Source organism: Cyphomyrmex costatus, unplaced genomic scaffold (assembly GCF_001594065.2).
Source record: "Cyphomyrmex costatus isolate MS0001 unplaced genomic scaffold, Ccosl1.0 scaffold302, whole genome shotgun sequence".
Classification (NCBI taxonomy): Eukaryota; Metazoa; Arthropoda; class Insecta; order Hymenoptera; family Formicidae; genus Cyphomyrmex; species Cyphomyrmex costatus.
Window position 1 is genome coordinate 370,256 of NW_017277148.1, and position 24,172 is coordinate 394,427.

General features: G+C 31.6%; 4 protein-coding genes across 6 annotated transcripts in view; 1 reads left to right on the top strand and 3 right to left on the bottom strand.

Annotated features, from left to right (window-relative positions):
- Positions 1-1,280: 1,280 nt before the first annotated feature.
- l(2)k09848 (WD repeat domain 74 lethal (2) k09848) lies at positions 1,281-3,870 on the bottom strand. The gene is made up of 7 exons (XM_018542070.1): positions 3,657-3,870; positions 3,405-3,555; positions 3,049-3,144; positions 2,242-2,545; positions 2,042-2,139; positions 1,741-1,942; positions 1,281-1,660 (listed from the first exon to the last, which is right to left on the bottom strand). Exons 1-7 carry the CDS (start codon positions 3,709-3,711, stop codon positions 1,574-1,576), a joined length of 993 nt encoding a protein of 330 aa, XP_018397572.1. The 5' UTR covers positions 3,712-3,870; the 3' UTR covers positions 1,281-1,573.
- Positions 3,871-10,149: 6,279 nt separating this feature from the next.
- Hsepi (D-glucuronyl C5-epimerase) lies at positions 10,150-12,775 on the top strand. The gene is made up of 6 exons (XM_018542065.1): positions 10,150-10,269; positions 10,440-10,578; positions 10,692-10,820; positions 10,927-11,640; positions 11,749-11,936; positions 12,234-12,775. The coding sequence occupies exons 2-6, from the start codon at positions 10,450-10,452 to the stop codon at positions 12,763-12,765; spliced, it is 1,692 nt and encodes a 563-aa protein (XP_018397567.1). The 5' UTR covers positions 10,150-10,269; positions 10,440-10,449; the 3' UTR covers positions 12,766-12,775.
- A 1,524-nt stretch (positions 12,776-14,299) lies between these two features.
- LOC108775629 (neurogenic locus notch homolog protein 1) lies at positions 14,300-19,586 on the bottom strand. Its single transcript, XM_018542053.1, has 7 exons — positions 18,686-19,586; positions 17,765-17,890; positions 17,533-17,661; positions 16,602-16,775; positions 15,782-16,035; positions 15,421-15,643; positions 14,300-15,026 (listed from the first exon to the last, which is right to left on the bottom strand). The coding sequence occupies exons 2-7, from the start codon at positions 17,865-17,867 to the stop codon at positions 14,656-14,658; spliced, it is 1,254 nt and encodes a 417-aa protein (XP_018397555.1). The 5' UTR covers positions 17,868-17,890; positions 18,686-19,586; the 3' UTR covers positions 14,300-14,655.
- Positions 19,587-20,274: 688 nt separating this feature from the next.
- LOC108775635 (polyadenylate-binding protein-interacting protein 1) overlaps positions 20,275-24,172 on the bottom strand; it is a 5,738-nt gene continuing 1,840 nt past the window's right edge. The window contains exons 2-11 of one of the 3 annotated variants that reach the window (XM_018542061.1): positions 23,877-24,049; positions 23,619-23,794; positions 23,334-23,537; positions 23,055-23,249; positions 22,778-22,902; positions 22,394-22,619; positions 22,199-22,315; positions 21,915-22,102; positions 21,443-21,577; positions 20,275-20,467 (exon numbers count right to left, since the gene is read on the bottom strand). In XM_018542061.1, the coding sequence (XP_018397563.1) occupies positions 21,490-21,577; positions 21,915-22,102; positions 22,199-22,315; positions 22,394-22,619; positions 22,778-22,902; positions 23,055-23,249; positions 23,334-23,537; positions 23,619-23,794; positions 23,877-24,048 (1,491 nt within the window). In that variant the 5' untranslated portion in view covers position 24,049 and the 3' untranslated portion in view covers positions 20,275-20,467; positions 21,443-21,489. Of the gene's footprint in view, positions 20,468-21,442; positions 21,578-21,914; positions 22,316-22,393; positions 22,620-22,777; positions 22,903-23,054; positions 23,250-23,333; positions 23,538-23,618; positions 23,795-23,876; positions 24,050-24,172 lie in introns of all 3 variants that reach the window. The other 2 variants (XM_018542059.1, XM_018542058.1) reach the window with 2 other exon arrangements.

A 24,172-nucleotide genomic window follows, 5' to 3' on the forward strand; every position in this document is an offset into this window, starting at 1 on the left:
TGAGAAAACAGCTTGCCGAGTAAAAAATATATACTGTGATAGAAATGTTTTATTTAATGAATGCCTAAATTTCTGTCGTTTTAGATTAGATTTTTCTAATATCATTTTTTAAATGACAGTCTGAATAATATTATCTGTTCATTATTTAATACGCGTTAGATTTTACATAGAAAAACTTTTTGTTTTTAGAAATTTAGGAACATTAATAGTTACGCATTCTGCGTAAAAACATTTTTGTTAAAATAAAAAGTATACTTGGCTTTTTTTGTTTTTTTAGGCTGGGTTCCACCTTTCGATAAACTTCAACTCACTATTTTACTCTCTTATGATCTTTTGTTTATCCAATAGGTAAATTACCAGTAGTTTATCTAAAGATAGAACAACCAGCTTTTAGATTTTTAGATGCTTAACGCCACAGTTTTCTGCATATTTTACAAGATTTTATTAAGAACAATAAACAGCCTACACAGTCAGAAGTGATGAATCTTATAAGCGTTTTACCTGAGCGGATTTCTCTTCTCCAGGAGAAGATGAATTGGTGCAAAAGTTCAACCAAAAAGAACAGGCCTTATATTCTACTATTGATTGATGTTACATGTTCCACCAATAGGAGAGCATACGACGTCATTAATCCAACCTAGGTTGGTGTAAACTCGGATCGACGCTATTAAATAATAAATTGTATGATTGATAATAATGAAAAAACGTAAAAAGTAGGGAATTAAAAAGAAACTTTTGCAATATACATTTTTAAAAAAGATTGTCTAAAATTTTTTTTTCATATAAAAATGTATTTTATCCAATACTTTTTATTCAAGATATTTGGATTAATAAACAAATCTTAAAATAATCTTGAAATAACAAATAACTCTAACTACAGCTATGAAAATTACACAAGCAGTTTCATGAAAGAGAGTATCTCCCTTCGATTTTAATGAGCTTAAATATATTGTTTTTTTTTTTTTTTAGACAAAAATAAGGGACACAAGGTATTGTTTTATAAAGATTCAATCACACTTTTAGAGAATACAACACTTCTTTAAAAAAAAGTTTTCTTTTAAAGAAAATATTATCAAAACTGTAGAGAAGAAAAAAAAGTTAAATAGCAAAATTATTTATAAAATTTTATTTATTTATAAAAAATAAAAACTACAATTTTTTAAATATGTAATTTTTAAATACTCTTAAAACCATTTAACTTTTATTTAAAACATTTTTTTCTATTTCTTTCAATGATATTTGCTTCAAAAGATAATAATCGATATTCTTCAAAGGGATGCTGTATCTTGTAAGTGGGCCTTTATAAAAAAAAATTAATATTTTTCTTTAAAATATAACATATTCAAAGCTCATCAAAATCCGAGGAAGACACTTCCAAGGAAACTTTGTAAATTCTAAAGCGTCCTATTTAAAGTAAACAAGTGAACCTTCGCTTTACAGCGATTGACAAAGGAAGGTTCAAAGCTTTTTTACCTACAATTTAAAACTTCATAATAGTACCATTTGTACAGATTGTATAAACATTCAAAACTGTTTGGTTAGGATCCAAATGACCCATTGCTGTAGTTGAGGGTTAATTTTCTGTACCGTTCTCGTATCCCATTTCTATACAAATATCTGATCTCATTACTAAACATGATAATTTCAATGTTAAATAAATCTGCAATATAAAATGTAATATAAATCAAACATTTACCTTGTACGCTGTAGTATTTCAGTAAATTAAAATACAAAACTTACGGATTTGAGACATTCTTTTGTATGGATATGGTGTATCCGCAGATATCTGTCAAGGCTGACACTGGCGACGTACGGATTGGTTTTGCTACAAGCCACTCCGGTTACACCACCGATAAATCCTTTGTACGTGTTTAGCACGGTGCCTGGTTTTCTTAGATCGACGAGATTCAGCTTGCCTTTAGTTGAGCCCACTATGATATGTCTTTAACAATATGATAAAATATTGTGATAGATTTTTGTATACTTATTTCAAATGATGTTTTAAAGTAACAATAATTTTATACACGTGTAGAAATCTTACTTTTCTTTCGGAGCGATATCTAAGCAGGTCCAAGCTTCATCTTGTACCGTCATATCGATTACAGGACGTCTTTGAGAACGTGGATCATACAGGTGTATCTTTATGAAATTACATATGTCAATAATAATGATTGTATTTTTACAATCAAATAGTGCACAAAACTAACTTTACAAAGAAAAAAACAAAATTGCGTTCCTTACATTCCCATATTTACTGACTGTGACTGGTAGATTTCCTGGCAAGAAATTTATGTCTGATATTGGAATAGTTCTGCGTAAAGACAGCCAGTCGTGCGAAAGATTCTTTGCAGAGAATATCGATTTTTGCACATCTAGATCGTACACTCTTAGCCTATTATCTGCCTCTCCCCCGGTTGCTATTAAATTGGTGTGCTCGTGTGAGTGGCACATTCTATTCAAATTATGTTCAGTTTTTATCAATACCTCTCCTTTTTTTGCTGTCCACAAACATATTTCCCCACTTTTAACTGATGTCAAAATAGATCTGAAATAAAATGTCTAGTACACTGTCTAGTATTCATAATTCATTCTTGTATATTTAAGACTATCTTAAGTATAGTCTTAAGATGTCATAAGCCAATCACAAAGCCATATTAACATCTTAAGACATTGCTTCAAACAATCTTGAAATAAAAACCAATATATATGAATATCAGCGAAAGAGCATTTTAAGATATTACTTATGAGAGTTTTAAAATAGAACGGATTATGAATACCAGTAACAGATCGCTATATTTGAAAATATCACCCGAGTGATACAATATATTGTATCATCTATAATATGAAGAGTAAGCTTGGTGTAAGAAATAAGAATAAGAAATTAACACAAGTCACAATCAATATAAGAAGAATATTCGACTGTGTGATTGATCAATTCTTACAAACATAACTATTTACAACAATGCTTACGCAATTATAGAAGATTTTAGGTAATATTGGTATGTGCTAACATATGGAATGCATTGTTTTACGTCGAGATAATTTTACCTGCCATATCGTGATATTCCACTGATTTTATCTGTGCCTATGTTACAAGGAAACCAATCTTTGAGTACTCCACTCTCCGTATCAAAGATCTTTACTCTGTAAGAAATAGATCGTGCAATTATATTACCATATCAAATTATATCATTTATCATAGAAAATATTTTATCACAAAATTACATACATTAATGTTATTATGAAATTATATTAAATACAATTATTTATATAATTAAATAACATACATTACAAAAATTATATTAACTTTATTGAAAAATTATATTTTATTGCGTAAATATCTATTCTCGCAGTTATATAAAAGTAAAAGAAGCTCTCTTTGCTGTAAAAATAATTGTTTATACTTGTTATCTTTATAAGCGCTGCATGCAACCAAAATCTCTCGATCGTCGTCGCCCCATGCTATCCTAGTCACATTATCAGTTTCTGTGATAATGGATACTTTCTGTAAATTTTTTATTTTGTTCTCCTTCTTTGTTTGTCCGATTTTTAATCCTGCAATTTATATTTCACACGTGTGAATTAAATATAAATAGGCAACAGGGGGATTACATAACCTATAAATATTTTTGTACGGAATTAATTTACGGGATTACCTTTGATGATGCCAGATGTTGTACCCACGAAAATATCGAACTTTGTATGACTCATGTTTAACGAATCGCTAAATCTTTTTTCCTTACCGTACGACACAAATTTACACGGACACGTGTATTACGCGAGTCGTGTCTCTCGAAGATTTAAAAAACACGTGGAAACACTGGAAACTTCGGAACCACGAAGTCACTGCGCCTGTGAAGTACGCACATCCATGGTGTAAACTTATTACACCATGCGCACATCCATATGCGGCACAGATGTCTATACTAGAACTCTGTTGATATGCGCACATCATTTCGTCCCAAAGGACAAATCTTCCAGCTTCCTCTTCGTTGTTTCTCCTTGATGTAAAAATACGAATTCACAAGTCAAAACACGAATGACGAGTGTCAAAACACGTAAACTCAAAGGCGTCCAAAGAAGAAATGAGAATGAGAGAAATGTAATTTCGAGTGAATCGTATACAGTTCGTTGAAAAACGCGCGAAAGCGCATACGCGTCAAATATAGCTTCAGTTATCAGTAAAGTATCTATAAACTGTAAATTTCTCCTTTTTTCTTCAACGTGAAAAGAAAAAAAAAGAGAGATAAATATCACAAGAATTTTAGTTAAAAAGACCTATTATTAATTGCACGTTAATTAATTAATATATAAAAATTTTGAGTCTTACGGACGAGTTTTTTAATTCATCGATTGATCAATCAATTAAAAAACCTTATATATATATGTAATTTACAATTATTTTTACAGCAGAAGCTTTCTTTATACATCCCTTAAAAATAGTTATTATTCTCATATAAAATAATATCATTATAGATAATTTTACGATAAAGTTATTGATTCGCTTAATTATATGTATAAACAATTTAATTTAATTTGATTATATACGATAAAATAATATATCATATAATACAATATGATTTTTTTTTATTTTTTCAAATTCTATTTAAATTAAATTAAAAAAATTTTAAGTTCACTCTATAATCAAAGTACAAACAAACACGCACGCACGCACGCACAACGGTGGTAATATCAAGTAAATTTTAAGAATGTCAAACATTCCAATAATTATTTTATTTTAAAATTGTTACACACATTTACAACAAGCGTTAACTCCTACCCGCAGTGAGAATGACAACCCTACTTTAAAAAATCGATAGAAACGGATAGAATACGAAAAGAAATATCGCTAATTTTAATGTATCACATATGACTTGATACGACTTTCAGTATAATATAAAAGACCGAAAACTTTGCCATTTCTATAGTATTGTATATGTCTTTTCATTTCCGTAATTCTTCGTCTATAGTTTTTTATAGGGTTCGATATGAACATCATCCGACGTTAATACATATCGTATTATATGTATATATACCTGAGGAGGTCATGGCGGCCTTTTTCGCGTGACAGGCGAAGCCGCCGTACGCTAGCGGCATCAACATCAATTTTAGAAATTGATGTGAACTACGTATCACATTTTCAAAACTGTCGATAAAATCGTAGTGTCAATACATGGATTAGGCGTTAAGGGGATCCTAAATTACCCTATAGGCCTCTATATTACCGACAAAATCGTATAATTTTTGTATCGTAAATACTTTTTTTGTTATTCACAGATTCGAAAATCCTTTTACAGAATTAAAGTATAATTAAGTATAATTGAATTCAATTTTGAAATTTTTTATCGTTTTCAGCATAGATTCTACCTCACAGATACGTATTAATGCGTATACTTTAATTCTGTAAAAGGATTTTCGAATCTGTGAATAACAAAAAAAGTATTTACGATACAAAAATTATACGATTTTGTCGGTAATATAGAGGCCTATAGGGTAATTTATAGGATCCCCTTAAGGAGATGCTGGAGTGTTCTGTTTTATCATTACTTACTATAATATAGGTTACAGGTGCTTAAACAAATTGGATAGGTTCATTAAAATACTTAAGGATAAAAAAGAAGAAAGAGATAATAGAAATAATATTGTATATAAGATTTCATGTAGTGACTGTGATGTAACCTACGTGGGACAGACCAAAAGGAAATTAAACACTAGAATAAATGAACATATAAATAATAAAAAACTTGATTCATCTAGACATTCACTATTCAGTATTGCAAACCATGCATTACAGTGCAATCATACTTTTGACTGGAAAAATACGAAAATTATATGGATTCTGAATCTAATTATAATAAGAGATTAATATCAGAGACATTACATATAAAAGAACAGTTAAACGGCATTAATTTAAAAAACGATACTGAATCTCTTGATGACATATATATGTTCATTTACTTAAACATATTTCCGAAGGATAAGGGTGAAAGTAAAAACACATTTGAGAATATCTATTTGACATTCTATGTTTCGAAATGTTTCGAAGCGTTATTATTTGTGTGTTACCATTCGTATAGTTAAGACATGTAATTTCACCTGGTTTTGACCTGGGAGGTTTATTATTTATTAATTTTTTAATTTTATTTGAGCGGATATTGATTCAATTTAATTCTAACATTGTGTTATATAATAGCAATACATCTATAACGTAAACATGCGATCAATAAATAAATATATACAATGTATCAGAATTTAATTTCTGCCTTTATAAAAATGTTTTTGTAATTATCATAATTATATTTAATTTACAGCTTTATATAATATTATTATAACTAAAAATAAAGGTTATTTTTATTTGTGACTTTTAAATTAATTAACACATATATACTATATACGACATTAAACAGAATGAGAAATGCGAATTCAAATTTACAATAATTTAATTATTATTAAAAATAATGGAAAAATATATATGTATATATAAAATTAGACTCCTTATAATTAAATAACAATGATAATTTAGGCGGCTGTTTAGGAGTCAACGCAGAAGGACAAGCGCAACAATTAAATTCTGAAGTATATATACTTTACTATAATTTAGAAATACAAATGTATTTGAACGTTTCGGCCATTGGTTTTGGCCATCTTCAGCAAACGTGTACAGTATAAATTTCTAGCTACGTTGAATATCGTTCGTCAGTTGTGTTAATTATTATTATTATTTGATTAATTAAATTAATTTTTGTAGAAGGTATTTATGTAATTTAATTACCGTTTAAAGATTTTTTTTAAATGTAACATTGAGAATGACACGATCGGAGTCGAAACGTATATGTATATTATTTATTTATTTATTATATTAAATTTCTTTGTTACTTTTATTTACATATGATTATTATTAATTTTTAAATTTAAATTGACTGTTATAACTGGCTATTTGCCCTTATTCTATTATTATACTTTATTTTATACATTATACTTAGTCTTATAATTTATTATAATTAACATATAATTTGTCCTAATACTCTGAAGAATATAATATAATAAAATAATAATTAATAAGGCTCTATATGTATAAAACAATGTAAATAGAAAGAGGGCAAAGAGCCAAGTAAATTAACGAACTATTTAATTCAAATAATCATACATAACAAACAAACGTTTCGACTTCGATTGGGTCATTTTCAATTTAACAAATTAAAAATTATAAATTGAAATATACTTTGAGAGAATAATATACTTTGAGAGAATATCTACTCATTAAGAAAATTTTTACCTTTATTTTCTTGTTTTCCTTCTTCTTTTCTCCTTTTCCTTCTTCTTTTTCTTGATCTTCTTTCTTTTCATTCTTCTATTGGCACTGCACTATTCACACTCACACGAGCACTCTTATTACAGGCAATCACGAGTCCCTTATTTCAGGTGGCTGATTGTGTATATCTTGAAATGAGGTAAAAATTACAAAAGTGAGCAGATTTACTAGATATTAATAATTTCATTGATCAATATCTAATAAATTTGCTTACTTTTGTAATTTTCACATTGTTTCAGGAATCTGCTAGACTGCTAGTCCTCTCTTAATTCTCTATCCGCGATGTTCTGACATGCGCAAACCACTCGATTTCAATGGACGCGCTACACAACTATCTCCCCTCCCTCCAAGCCACCTATTCTTACTGTCGAATGCTAATGTAGATACTATTGTATAACTACTGTTGGTAACGGACATTCTGTAATGTGTGGAAACATTAATTCGCTTGGTCGTAGTAGTGGCTTGACTTATCGATGCTGAGTCGGTAACGCTCAAAATCGCGCGCGCTTGAAATAAGAAGAGTCACTGTTAAACTGTAGAAATTTATTGCGTTTTTCCTGCTACAAATAAAATTATGTATTCTTGCAGAAATGCTTGAATTAAATTCATGTATTTATTCAGGTCATTCTGCAGTTTGTCAGTGGATACGTTCAACCAGAGAGAAAGTATGTGCGAATCTAGTTTTTCAACAAATTATTATAGTATGTATATCGAAGTATATCGGATATACGAGTTGCAATCAGACGACGTTCCGAGTATTGCATTTTGTAGTAAAAGAACTGGCCGAAACATTTGGAAGTTAATATCAAATGCATGATACATTCATAGACGGCAGATCGAATTCTATAAAGCGAGTTGACAGCTATTGGAGCTAAAGGTCTATTAAGTTTTTGGAAAATAATCGTATCGAATTTTCCGGATACGATAATATATAGACGTATTGACGTATATATGTATACGTCTAATCGGAAGTCTCGTATTATAGTCCCGATATAGAGCGACAGAGAACCTGTCGGAAATACCGTGTATATAGAGCCCTATACGCGAGATTCGTTTCTCGGAATATGCGCATTGAGTATATAGATCCATATCTACATTACATTTTGGGGTTTCGTGTAAATCATATAAAAATTATGATCTCCTGAAATGACGAATATGACTTTTAATAACAGATATACGATTGAAATATTCAGGAAACGTTCCAGTACTTATCCTGAAAATACGGGACAAAAACACGATAGAAGCGATAAGGTATATAACGATAGACCTTAAATCTTTATCGTATTCAATCGGGTTCTATCGTTTTTTTAAAGCAGGGAATGGAACCGACGTCTAATCGATGTCAATTCAACGTCAAGTTGATGATTCGATGTCGAATCATCAATTCGATATCGATTTCATTATCATTTCTCACTGAGTAGGGCCTTCACATATATTTATTATTTTTTGTATTATTAAAAGAAGTCAATATATTCACTAGAATTTTATAAATTTAATTTTATTATTGTCAAAGAATTTTTATTATGTACAGAAAAATCACGCTTTTATACTACATTAGTACTCTATAATTATACTGTACAAAACTGCAAGTATGTATAGAAAACCATACAAAATTCTCGTCTTACATTACACGTGTATATTTTCGATAGGATTTAAAAGCGGAAAGATAGAACGCGCATGCGCACCGCGTACTCCAGGAGTACGCCACTTGTTCGGAATTCGTGATCATATGTTGTAACCACAAATCGTGGCACTGTACTGTACACAGTGTATATACGTTCTACTGTCCTAATAGGAACGGTGAGACGGGCACAGGACGGATTTACGACAAAATGAGCAAGCAGAACGCGCTTTGCACAATATACGAAGATTTTTAAATGGACCTGCATAAAGCACTCTCGTCTGATTACTGGTAATGGCCAATTCGATATTGAATAATGTCCCGTGTGGAACTTTACGAAAACGTCGAGAAATTTTATAGTGGCTTCGACCAAATTCCGATTAATTTAATTATAGCTATTAACTTGTCAATATCTGTAGTTTATTAACACTGATAGAATCAAAAAATTCTTTGTTATACATAGATATATAATAGATTATAAAGATTAGATAATTAATATTTGTACAGTTAGGAATTTTATCTTGTACCATTCTGGTTGAATTAATCGTCGATTGAGTTAGTCGGAGTTTGATTGAGATCGTAAAAATACACATCGTTTTTTGAGCTTTTCGAAAATCAAATCGATTAACGTAAATGTCTCAGTTTTTACACAACTCAATCTTTTATATTTTCCTTACTTTTTGTTTTATAGATTTGATCAGTTTATCTTCTGAATGACTCATTGATTGACTCCATTTTTTGTAAATTTATCAATATGTGTACCAACTAGTTCACAATATTTTTAATTCTATTTGCTTATTATTTTAAAGAATTGATTGGTTTGTCTTCTGAAAAACTCATTTATCATCAAATTTAGGAACACATTCAATGCATTTTTTTCATATATTATATATGTCTTGTAAATATAATAATGTTCTTTCAAATATTACGTAGAGTTGAAATCAGTCATCTACTATCATTACAGTAAAATGGATAACTGCAATGTTGATGTAATTTTACAGTAATTCGGTTTCTACGTGGCGATGACGGCCACTAGGAAATGTTTCCATGCATCACACTCTGTGCTCCGGAGGTGCACCTGCAGGGAGGTGGTTTAGCGACCAAGAGATTCTACAAATTGACGGCCACTCTGACTGACATCTGGAACAAACTTGTTGGACATCCAAAAGAATGTTTACTGTATCTCGTGTGAAATTTCACTATTGGTAGACGATAGCTGATTAATATCATCATGTTCGGGAAAATAATCTCTGGGAAAGATGGGACGGTTGAGATCTTAAAAACTCTCAGAAGATAAAATTATAAGATGACGAACCGCTCGTGACATCCGTGTCGCGTGAGTTCCGTTGGTGGTCTGGATAATCGCAAAGTTACAATTTACTATTGTAATCGATGACACAATACGCTTATATAGCCTATCATATTTGTCATGTAGGATTTAGTTAGAATATTTATGTGATGTATGTAATTGTTTACGGAGATATAAGATACAATTGGTATCGACAGGTTTTATATAATGATGCGACTGAACTTCAAGACAACTTTGCTTGTTTTGGTTGTCGCAACAGTGAGCTTTCTACTTGCGTCATGGAATAATTGTGGAAACCTGTTGTTCCATACAGATTGGAAGACAAAGTATCATAAGGTATGGCGTTAGGAGCAAATTTTAACGTATTAATCTGTATCAGCTCGAAATAGTACATATATATATATATATATATATTTATATATTTATATGTTTTATATGTTTCAATGTAGGATCGTATAAATACAGAATCGGGATACCAAGAGATAGATTGTCATATAAACGGTGATTACTCCATAGGATGTCGAAAAGAAGGTGACGAAGTGTATATACCATTTTCATTTATCCATAAATATTTTGAGGTCAGTTGAGAGTTTATGTGAATTGATTAACATTAAATTAAATTATATTATGAATCAATAAATTATTATAAATGTTACGATAACTTGTACACACACAATGTTTTAGATTTATGGAAAACTAGCTACTTACGATGGTCTGGAGAGATTTGAATGGCTACATAGTTACTCAAAGATTGTAAACCCCAAGGGAAAGTATGATCCCCGAGGTGTATTTATGACCTTTGAAAATTACAATGTCGAAGTCAGGGATAGAGTTAAGTGTATCAGCGGCACCGATGGTGTACCAATATCAACGCAATGGGAGAGCCAGGGGTATTATTATCCCACACAAATTGCTCAATTTGGATTATCGCATTACAGTAAAAATCTAACCGAGCCCGAGCCTCACAGAAAGATTATTGAGGATTCCGATAAAGTTAAGCAGAATTGGAACGTTCCTCAAGGATCGGTTATGAACAGAGTCTACGATAAGCAAGTTAATAGTTACGTCCTGAAATTTGCCACTCCGGAAACGAGCACTTCCGGGATTTCTTTAAAACTGGATCACGTATTGGACTTTGTATTGAAATGGGATCTTAATATTAGAGACAATGGAAGTGTTACTGTTACATTACAGTCACGGGAGAAAAAAGAGATGTACTACCTTCACTATGTTACTAATAACATAGTTTTGTATAATTATAATAATCATGTGCACTACGGAATCGGACAAGTTAATCATCAGTGGAAACGTCTTACTAGAGACCTTGTAGTTGATCTACAAAAAGGTCTTTATTTGAGTGATAAAAGTAGGAAGAAAATACCTCGGTCAAAGTTAAAGGTAAGCATTATTCGAACGATAATTTTTATCCTATTTATTCTTTGCATTTGATAATTTTTATATTGATATCCTGAAAAATTTTTAATGTAACCACCACACACATTTTAGGTAGTTAAAATTACTTTATACGGCTCCGGTATGATTGACAATATGACATTATCGACTAGCGAGCATATGGAGCAATTTTATGATGCGGCAAGGTGGTTCGTCGCTAATCAGAATATCACATCTGGTGGTTGGCCAAATCCTGTTAGGAGAAAAGTAGCGTCTGGAATGGCTATTCTCGAGCCTGGATGGTATCGCTCATATTTATATATTTTATATATACATACATATAACTGTGGAATTAATCTTTCTGTAATTTTTTGTCTTTCCACTATCGTGTTTTACATACATAGTTCTCAAAAACGAGATAAAGTCAATGCGAAACTCTGATGTTTGAAGGATAGTGTTTTGAGGCGTCATAACAAAATTTGCATAAAACTTGAAAAATTATTACTGTTTAAAATTCTATATGAATATCCGATTATCGTATATTCATAGAAGGATTAAGAGTAGAACCGGTTTTACAAAAGAAAAATATATGGTTACAGGTATTCCAGTATGGGACAGGGTCACGCGATATCTGTGTTAGCACGAGCATATTATCATTCTGGAGAGGCGAAATACTTACAGGCCGCTATCAGAGGCCTACGACCTTTCAGACTGACATCCGCTAAAGGAGGGGTAGCTGCGCTATTTCTAAGTAAATATGTCTGGTACGAGGAGTATCCTACTACCCCTTCGTCTTTCATACTCAATGGTTTTATTTATTCGCTTATCGGTCTCTACGATTTGAAGAGCATAGCGATAGGTAAGGACGCGGAGGAAGCAACCAGACTTTTTAATCAGGGTATGATATCGTTAAAAAACATGTTAACGTTATACGATACCGGTTCAGGTACGACGTACGATTTGCGTCATTTTACATTAAAGACAGCACCGAACTTAGCTAGATGGGATTACCATTCTACGCACATTAATCAACTTCTTCTTCTCAATTCTATCGACAACGATCCTATTTTTATTACAACCGCGGAGAGATGGATCGGTTACATGAATGGTAAAAGAGCGGCGCATAATTAATTTACTTTAGATAATATTCCATCTCTTTTGTATTTTTATACTTATTTATTTAAATTATTTTTTATCTTATCAAATTATTTTAACGCGCGAATTATTTTCATTGTCTTATTTTTTATATATACTACAGATTAATTTCATAAAAATATGATGTATATCTTAATCTTTTCTTTCAGTAGATTAAATTTTTTTTTTCTCTTGTAAAATATAATTTTTATTTAAAACTAATATGCGAATAGGGCTACGAGCCTTAGATTCATTAAAATCTTTAATTCTATTAATTCTATTAATTCTAATATAATTCTAATATAATTTTTATTTTATGTCAACTATAGAGTCATAGTAACGCGAGAATGAATAGAATAAGCGAAAAAATGCGAGCGTGTATGAAAAATCTGTTAATATTATATCTGTTAATACTACAGAAACATGGCATAATTATAAGAATAGGAGATGTGTCCTTAATATACAGGATGATTTTTAATTATATGTCGACATACATATTTTTTATATATCTATATTATAATTATTTTTATGTATAATATAATTCATATAAATGTAATATGATAATTACAATTCATTTTATTTATTTGATATAATATATAATATTTATTATATATTATATAATATAATATTATATAATTGTCATGTGTGTTACATAATATATATTCACACACACACACACGCACACACACACACACACACACACACACACACACAATTATATGATTTACAATTCATATGTAAATTCTTATAAATATAATTGTAAATTAAATATGATGTATAGTTATATTTATAATTTATTTTTTATTTGTCTAAATTTTTATTTATATATTTATCTAAATCTATAAACAGAATCGCCACTGTCTGTATATATCTATATAGGATTGTTTAATATTTTTTCTTTTCATCTAATATAAAATCTAGAAAAATATCTTAATTTAAAAAATATATACTTACAATAAATGATAGATTAATAGCAAATGTTGATACATATGTATAATTAAAAATCATCCTGCATATATATTTGTAAATAAGATATTTCTAAAGAACCCCCCTGAACACTCGGACATTAAAGCGGATAATGTCTGTTTTAAAATTAGTAAATTTCGCATAACGGTGCTGCCAATAATTAATATGATAATTAATATGTAGCGTGATATTCTTTCTTAAGTCATATTGTATAATTATAAATAATACGTAAGAGAAGATTGTAATCATTTATTTTTTAATAGCGGCAAATAATTTTTCGTAAATTTCTCAACTAGTTTTATAACTATGGACTTGCACTCCTTACGAGATATAAATAATGTTAAATTATTCAATAAAAATTATTGTTTAATCAGATAATGTAATTCAGACCTTTGTAAGTAATATATTACAACATTGCATTTAGTTATCACTTTCTCTTTGTTACATAATGTATGTAAAATTTACATACTAAAAGTATGTACGCTTATGTTACATAGAATTTATAAGAATGTAGCAGAACGTAACGTTTTTGGAATGAAACTGAAATAGGAAAAAAATCATCATATAGGGATCTTAATACTGCAGCATAAATCGTTATGCTTCCATTTTTATTAAGGACTGAAACTAGATTTGCGACCAGCCGCAGCTTACAAAACATATAGAACACTTTGTGTGAGATCTACTTTGTGGAGGACACGAATTGGAAGACATACATATTATCTGCGTAGCGCGCGCGTTACGAAAACTATACATATATTACTCTGTTATACGACCTGCGTAAGAAATAGGCGGTTAACTTGTTTCTATTCCCCGGTTCAATTCTTCGTAAAAGTACGGCCGAATGTAGAATTGGAATAGAAATTACGCGAGATTAAAACGTTGAGTATTTTAAACGTGGGATCGTGGTATCGTTTTGCGTGACTAGTAGTAGCGGTAACGGTAGGCGCGGCCGTAATTGTACACCGATTTACTCTCGATCGGGTTACAGGTGTACAGGGCGTCGCCTCTGGTGCCTTGTGGGCACGTACAGACCGCGATATGACGTCGGGGCGTGCACTCAGCGCTCGGACCGCATTCGTGGCCGGTGCACGGGTTCCTGCACGTGAAATCGATACACGCCCGATTGTCGGGGCATTCACTGTCGGTGAAGCACTCCCCGCGCTGGCAGCTCGTCAAGGCGTTGCCAATGTAGCCGGTGGGACACGTGCATACCGGCCTCTCCTTCCCGGTATTGTCGTGACCCGGCGTGCAAATCGCGTTAATACCGCAGGGATTTGGCTCGCAGAGATCACCTGAAAATGGAGATATATTGATTTTGAAATAATTATTTCCTCTTCTTCTCTTCATAATCGTCTTGGATTCAGTGAAACTGATGATAGAGAAGAATACAATTTTAATTAATTATAATAATAATGGTTATGCCTATATCAGATTAGAATGAGATTGAATTTGGTCAATCAAAAAGTTCACTAAACTTGATATTGTTTTGTATTTGGTTTTCTTTCTTCTAATTGATTAAATTCAATCTCTAATTTGATATAGATATTACATTGCTTTTACTGAAATTTAATACTAGAAAGTAATGATTTTATTTTAAGTGTTGCACAGTACTTTTAATATTCAAAATAAATAATAAATCATTATTTTTCAGTATGAAGTAGGAATTTTGTAAGGATGATTACTTACGTGGTTCGAATAGTCTACAGCTGACGAAAGGATTACCGGTCATATGTTTCGGACAACTGCAAACGGGAGTAATAGCGCGTAGGTTGCAATCAGCGTTCACCCCGCACACGCCGTCACAAGGATTCACGCATTTCTGATAGAGGCAAGCGGGCTTATTCGATGGGCATTCAGAGTGGGTGGTGCACTCCGGTCGACATGCGATAAATGGGTTTCCCGTCCATGTCTGGAACAAGAAGCGGATTGATCCCACACGTCCGTTCCGTTTCATTTGGTTTCATTCGTCATCGAGGATGCTTAGTCAGACTTATAGCCTTCAACAGAATAACCGTAATTCTCTATGGATAAAGCGGAGGCGTCTTACTTTCGGGCAGGTGCACTTCGCTTGATGATTGATGACTTGGCACTCTGCGTTCTCTCCGCACTTGCATGGGTTCTCGCATCTGTACGATGACGAGCACGCGAGATGATGAGGACAGTCGATATCGCTCTCACACTCGTGACGACACCCAGTTAAGGGTGAGCCTCTATAACCCGGCAGACACGTGCAGACTGGTACTTCGTTGATCACTTCGCATTGGGTATTCACTCCGCATGGACTTGGTTTACAGGCGGCTTCTATATAGCAGGAAATATCTTTGACAATAACTTACAACATTCTCAATAGTAAAAAAAAACTCTCATAAATTATTATCTTTATTAAATCATTGTAAATTAATATCTATTACAGTAAAATTCCGTTTACTCGAACATGAGGGACAAAACAGTTACAATAACCAAATGGTTTGGAGGTTTATTAGCTTGTATCAGTATTATTAATATTTATCAATATTACAATATATTACATTCAGATATTATAAGAGAGTTAATGAGTTTGTATTATATATATTTGGAACTAGACACGAAGTTATTCATATGAATGGAATACAGATAAATGGAGTTTTACTATATATATTAGTAATATTAAATTTAGCTGTTTAATTATTATATTTATATTTAACTATAAATTCTTTAAATTCAAGAGTGAAAAAGATATAAACATGGAAACGAATATAAAAAAAAAACATAAAATACATAAAGTTCAAAATCGTCAGAAACATTATAAAAATCTTTAAATATTTTCGTGCAATGCTTTTTTTATACATATTCCTATTATTTAGATTACATGGCAAATTTCTACATACGAGGGTCTGCGACTTGACAACTCGAGAACGGATCTCCGACGTATCCTGGTATACACTCGCAGGTACCTATGTGATTTCTGGTCAAGCAGTTCGCGTTTATTCCACACAGACCTACACAAGGGTCGACGCACCTGTTGTTCGTACACACTCTGTTGTACGGACAATCGTCGTTGACTGAAACGTGACGAAAATGCTAAATAATGTGTCGATCGATACACCATTTGTATTACAACAGAAAACATGTAAAATATGAAAGTAATATTCATGGCAGATTAATATTTATGATATAGGAATATATGAAGTTTAAAAATATAACTTAAAATATTTTTATTAGAACGAAAAAATGATATTAACATTAACCAACAATAGTTTAATTGAAAAAAAAATAATCTTGAGATTATTATTTATTATTATTATTTTCTTAATGATACCTAATATTAATGAAACAAATAACAATTTATTAAAACAAGAGATGGCGTATTTATTTCATTACATTATTTTACATTTTAACTTTTTTATTTAATTCATATTTAATTAATTTCATTGTTTTACTTTTTATTCATCGTGTATTAAATTAACACAAATGTTTGAGTGGACCATTTGGTGAAATGTATTAAGTTTAACACAAATTTCTCTGTGTCAATAAATTAACAAGATTATTTTTCAATTAGACGGTTATAAAGCTATTAAAACTATTTAATACTTTTTTTCTGTCAGTATAGTTCATTTTCATATAATATTTTACTATGATTTATTTATCTTACCAATTTCAATTCAACATAAATTTTTTCCATTGTTACAATTTTTCAAATGGTCGGCAGTGTATAAACTTAAGTTTATACGCGGTATAATTGCGACTTAATTAACAAGAGTTTACTCTTCTAGGAGTTATATAATGCTTGCGGTTCACGTTGATCGCGTTTTTACTCACTTAGACATTCGACTCGCACGCACTGCGCGAGTGGGTCTCCCATATGAAGATTCAAACACGAGCACACCGGCCGCCCCAAGCTCATCGTGCATCTTGCGTTGACGCCGCACGTGTGGCTGTCGCAACCGCCTACGATCAGACGGAGAGTCGGGTGATTCAGCAGACACGCTTCGGTTTTGCGTAATAACTACTAATAAAGACTACTAATAACAAAGAATTAAGCAGAACTTACCGGACGTACTTATTCGCGACTGAACGTACTGAACATAGTGACTGCCGTTCACCAACGTGGTAAACAAGAAGAGGAGCAAGGCTGCGGCTTGCGTGTACTGCATTTTGCCACTTTCAAATGTATCTGCTAGAAAAGTAATGAAATTCAAATGATACAAGTGAAAAGAGAATGATTCTCGCGATGATTCTTCTCTGATCCTCTCAAATCAAGTTCTGCGCAAATTCTTCCAATTAAAACAACACTTTTCTTTTTGATGTAAATTATTATAGACAAAACAATTTGTTTTCTTGAAATTGGAGAGATGGATAAAAAATTATCCTAGTTATTTATTTATTATTTATAAATTTAATAAAGGCGTGATGACTGTCGAACATTTTTGCTGAAATCCTCTAGGCGGGAAGACGCTATTCTCTTGCGACGATTATTCTTTAATGCAAATCAAGTTCTGCGCAAATTCAACTTAGAACGAGATTTTCCTTTTCGATTTAAATCGTTAAACGAAATAATTCACTTTCTTGCAAATGTAAATAAATAAAAGGTAATGATATTGCCTAATGATATTGCCTTAACGCGGGAAGAGAACATTACTCTCATGATTTTCCAATTTAATACTTGGAATGTAGTAATTACTTGTTTACAATGTGTACAACAGTCCTTTTAATACTCAGGATAAGTAATTAATCACTATCTTGTAGAATTAAATATTTATAAGATCATATATCCTAATTACTTAAATTAGATAGAGGCTTCGTGAGATGACTGGCGTCACATTTTTGCTTCCTCAAGTTTGCTAATGTTTATTTCCACTAATGCAAATTAACTTTAACCTTAGTTTAATTATCTTCATCTTTTTCTAATTCTTAGAAATAAAAAAAGCAAAAACAGAATAGATAATGAATAAATAATGCATGAAGTTTTTACCCGAATAGCCACTTAAAAGTTTATCCCAGTTTATCCGAATAATGTCCACACTTCTGCTTGCAACTTGGTGCTCGATCGGCGCGAGGAAGACTAACCGATCACCCGCGATCGCGTAAATGACGCGAGGACGATCCCAGCCCCACTATCCGCGACCTTCAGAGTCCCCTCTTCGAATTTCGCCCACACGCGGCCCTGATTATTCTTCAAGGTATTCGATAAATTTCGCCTACGATTTTATATCGTCGTTTTTTTCGCACTTCCTTTTTTTTCGTAATTGATGAGCATTACGTGCGAAACACGACGATTTTCCCATGGCCTGAGTGCGGCAACGCGATTGGAGCACGCACGCAATTATCCGTCCATCCCGACCTAGAATTGCCCGACTATAATGATATTCTATATTCGCGTGCATAGTACAATACGTCGGTCAAAACAGGTATGAGTAATCACGGCTGCAGCTTCGGCGAGCGGAGTTCCGCGACGAGGGAACCCTTTCGCGCCAAAAATGGATCTTCGCGGATACGCATACGCTCGATCTCGCTGCTGCAGCGTAGTCGAAGTAAATCCGGTATCAGCTTGTCGTTCAACTGCGAATCACCGTATTCGTATCGCGTCATATACTCCCTCCCGTCGTGCTTCTTCATATCCGCGTTATATGCTAATCTAGAACAAAAATATAGACAAAGTAAAAAAAAAAAAGTATAAATGCAAATTGTGCCGCGTAAATAAAGTATGATAATCTCAATATTACACCGTCCGAATGGTCGCACATTCCCGTTTTATTATCGTTTCTGTGAATAGAACGCACTATCCGATGTCGCGATCTCGAGACGAGAAACATAATTATTCATATATATTTAAAGATTTTCATTGAAAACCATTTTTAATATTTAACATAAAATTCGTCGATTCGGTAAATGCGAATTTATTTCGGAAATTAGTCTCGCTTTTACTAGTCGTGTAATTGTTTTAAAATATACTTATCTTGGAAATATTCTGTGTTAATTAAGAAGATGGAATGAAACTGATAAGTTGGCGTTGTATGCTTTTCAAATTTATAATACGAGCAGTAATTATATAAAACTTGTGTCATATATTTAGGAAATTTTTCATACAAATACGCACATACGCTTATAACTTTAAATAAATGCAAAATACACATATTTGTCTTATGGAACACGTATCTATGTACAGAGTCGATCATGGGAAATAGAAGGTTTGAATGAAACTTCTTTAAATTTGTGAATAAACGTATGTAAATAAAAGTACAATTTAGCTTTTAATAACTTTTAATATTTTAGTTTTTATTAATGTGAAATCAATTAAATAAAAATTTACATTTTAGAATATCTGTCATATGTGTAAAAGGAAAAAATACATGTGCCTTGAAATACAAACTACGATTTTGATGAAGTAGTTTCTTCTGTAATGTTTTTTTTTTTTTTTTTTTTTTTTATTATGTAAAATTCGTCCTTAATATTTTTTTTGTGTCCAATGAAATGGATTTATTCAAGCATTCTGTTTCAAAGTAAACCACTCTGCACGCTACATATACATATCAATATTGCTATTTATGTACATTACGGATCTTTATGAATTTAAAATTATTTATGTGTTTGGTGCATTTCTTTTCCATCGACTCATATCTTGTCCTACCTTTCGTGATACAGATATCATATTAATGTCATGTAATTAAATCTCTATCTCTTTGAAAAGTATAAACCTTCAAATAAGATATTTGTATCTATAGTAAAAATGCTTGACTCAGAGTATAATTTTGCACTGAAAAAAATAATATTACCACATATTGAATAAAATAATTTCAATTTAATGTTTGATTAATATAACAAAAAATAATTTTACTTTTCAAACATACTGTTTGGTAATACTAAATACACAAAAAATACATGTATTACTAAATACATAGGAAAGCAAAATTTATATGTAATATTATATGTTATAAACATATATATTTATATAGTATATAGTTATACCAAAACATAATCTCCTTACGGACTCTCCTGATTTAAAAAATTTCAAGATCAAGGGCGAGTCAGAGTACAGCATTGTTGTTAGTACGTAATCAATCAAAACGTGGATTCTTATCAAATCCTTTATTCTTGATAATATAAATAATTCGTTTCGACTCCTTTTTAAGTCCTCTTTTTCAGCTAATACATATTAAAACTAAAAAATTCTTTACAAGTCTTGCAAATCAGGTCGCATCCAATTGACAGATTAGATGTTAATTTATCTTACAAACCTAACAAGAAATTCACACGAAGAAAAAATGGATCGTTCTTTTCATATCAAAAATGTTAAATTGTTACAACACTTAATATCTAATAATATTACTGTGACAATGTGATTTTAGACACATGTTTTTATCATGTCACAATTTAAACTCCATTTTTTCTTCATATGAATTTTTTATTGGTTTTGTAAGATAAATTAACATCTAATCTGTTAACTAAATGCGACTTGATTTGCAAGATTTGCAAGGAATTTTTTAGTTTTAATATTAGCTGAAAAGAGGACTCAAAAAGAAGTCGAAACGTACTATTTATATTGTCAAGAATAAAGGATTTGCTAAGACGTTTTGATTAATTGCGAACCAACAATAACGCTGTATTCTCACTCGCCCTTGACCTTGGAAATTTTTTTATATATAGTTATATATGTATATATTAATTACATTTTGTCATATTAACAAACATTTGATTGAACTTATTTCACTTAACATTTGATAGCTATTACCAAATTATTCTTTTTTTTAACATTTGTGCGAGATTTTGTCTTGAATTTTATTTGCACTTTGCTTCTCTTAAAAACTCTTCGTAGGCAGTCGCAATTTCATCGTCATAATTATCATCGGGTTCTTCTTCAGATGTCCTATAAATTATATGATAATATTAGTACATTAATTTTTTAAGTATTTTGGTTAAACAATATCCTTCAACTATCTCTCTCGTTTATCTCATTATAATAATTGAAAAAAATTTAAATATTTTTTTGCTCATTTGTTACAACAGATAACACATTTAAAAAACAAAGTTTTTCAGAAAATGAGTTAGAATGTTTAAAATCATTAAAATTTTGTAACATTAATTTTGAAATGTAATTTTGATGTAATAATTGTAGAAAAATAAAAGTATGTTCTCTTAAAGAATTTTTTTTCTTTATATAATTATAATAAATGTGAAATGTGTAATACGAAGTTACAACGTACCCTTGAATCTCTAAATCAGCTTTTTCAAGAAATTCGCTTTCCTCCGCGGACAGAATCGAACCATCAGGACCATACATCACAGGTTGATTAAATCGTGTTGTCTCCGGTACTTGATGCTGTATTTTTAACGATACAGTATGCGATTCAGATGAATAGTAATTAGACGCACCCAATTGGTCAGATTGTCGCTGCACATCATTAAATAACGCATGACTCGACCCAGACGAATTACAATTGAACGCGCTTGTACCCCAATCCTTTCGTAATTCGTGAACACTGTTTACCATGTTTCCTACATGCGTATCAACTTGTCCGTTATTCACGAGTTCCGTTAGTGCCCGCATCATATTTTCCATGTCCTTGCTCCTGCTTTTATCTTTCTCCAAGACGTGACCCGCCAACTATGCATTGCATCAAATGCACACATTAGAATGTAGATAAAAATTGAAAAATTATCGTCACTGTTAGTTGCGACTTACTTTGAGCGCTTGGCATATATATTTAACAGAGCTCGACGCTGGTCTTTGCAGTACCCTAGTAATGAACAAAACCAAAAGTTCTCCTAAATTGAAAGCATAAGATTCATCCATCTGAGCGACTAACTCTGCTAAAAATAAGATCAGTCCATTGCATTTCCGTTGGTCCCGTTGCTCCTCAGATTGCTTAAGCCATTCAGGTTCTAGTAATCCGATCTCCCATTTACACCTAACATAAAAATATCTTTAATGTATACAATATATAGATATAGATACAATATATATATATAATAATAATAGATACAATATATAGATATAGATGCAATATATAGTTATACAATATATAGATCGTACAATTCCAATCACGTGATATATACTTGAACTTACTGGAAGGACAACAATTCCCTGAACAGGTCTTTGGAAAACATATACTCTTTGGAATTTTCTAAACTGGTATCGAAATATTTACACAATCGGGCTCCATTATATCGAAAATTACTTTCCGCTATAGACTGAAAATGATAATAAAGTCAGTAAACATGCGAATTTTGTATTATTCTATAGTTCTTATCAGATAAATACTGAACACCGTTTGCGAAAACACGTCTTGCGCAAAATTAAATGACATCCGAATACGTTCGGAGAAAAAGAGGAATTTTTATACCCATTCGATTATGGTTGTCATAACCAACTGCAAGCAACGCATATTTCCACTCAACCTAAGCTTATCCATAAATGGTGGAACTAGATTGGTGAACTCAGCAGGATTCATAATTAAAATGTTGATAATTTTATTGAGATGTTCATAAGTTTCTAAGTTGTAAGCTTCTTCCTTTTCATTTTGTTGCTTTTCTTCTTTCTAATTCAAATATTATTGATACATATAAATGTTGAAGCAGGTATAAAGCAGGTTGTTATAATAAAAAAAAAATCAGGCTTTTACCTTGTTATTACTCACATCATCTTGATCGTATTCATAATTATTATAATTTCCTACATCCGTATCTTGTATATTGCATTGCTGCTCCAAAGCATCTTCTAGAGTACTCTCGTCTGCAAACGGAGGTATAGATACATTTAGCGGCATTCCACGAGCTATGCTGATCCTGTCTTGTACGGAAGTCTTTGCATATTGCTGGGCAGGTTGCTATCAGCAAATTATCCAAAATCAAAGTATCTGAATATTGATACACTTGAGGATCCAATAAAAATAGCAGAAGTAACTTACAGGAGGCAGATATATGTTAGGCTCTGCTGGAGGAGATTGCACTAAAGGAGTCTGTGATTTAAAAACCTGAGGCAGCCTGAATTTTGGAACAAACTCTGCTGCCTGTGGCGATAGTGCAAATTTCTTCTCTTCTTGATTATGTTGCACCATCACTGTAGATGACGAAGAGTCGGATTCTATATATAGATAAGTGATTTTATTTTAAATTTAATAGCTATCGAACGTCTAATTTTGTTGCACAACTAAAATAATACTAACTGATACTGGACTGACTAGAAGTTGATACATCGTGCGGTCGTCTGAGTCCCCCACTGTGGGGGGGATCTAACTGTGCGTCTAACTGTGACCAAACACGATGTCCACGTCCTACACCTGGTTTTACAATTTCCTCATTTTTGCTGATTTTCCTGTCTCTTCTAGAAGAGTCCATGCTATGTACAAAATAAATAACTGCTGATTAAGAACAAGATTAGATCTAATAGAACTAGTTTTAAAATTCGCACACAACAACACAACATCTTTCATATATATATATATATATATATATATGAAAG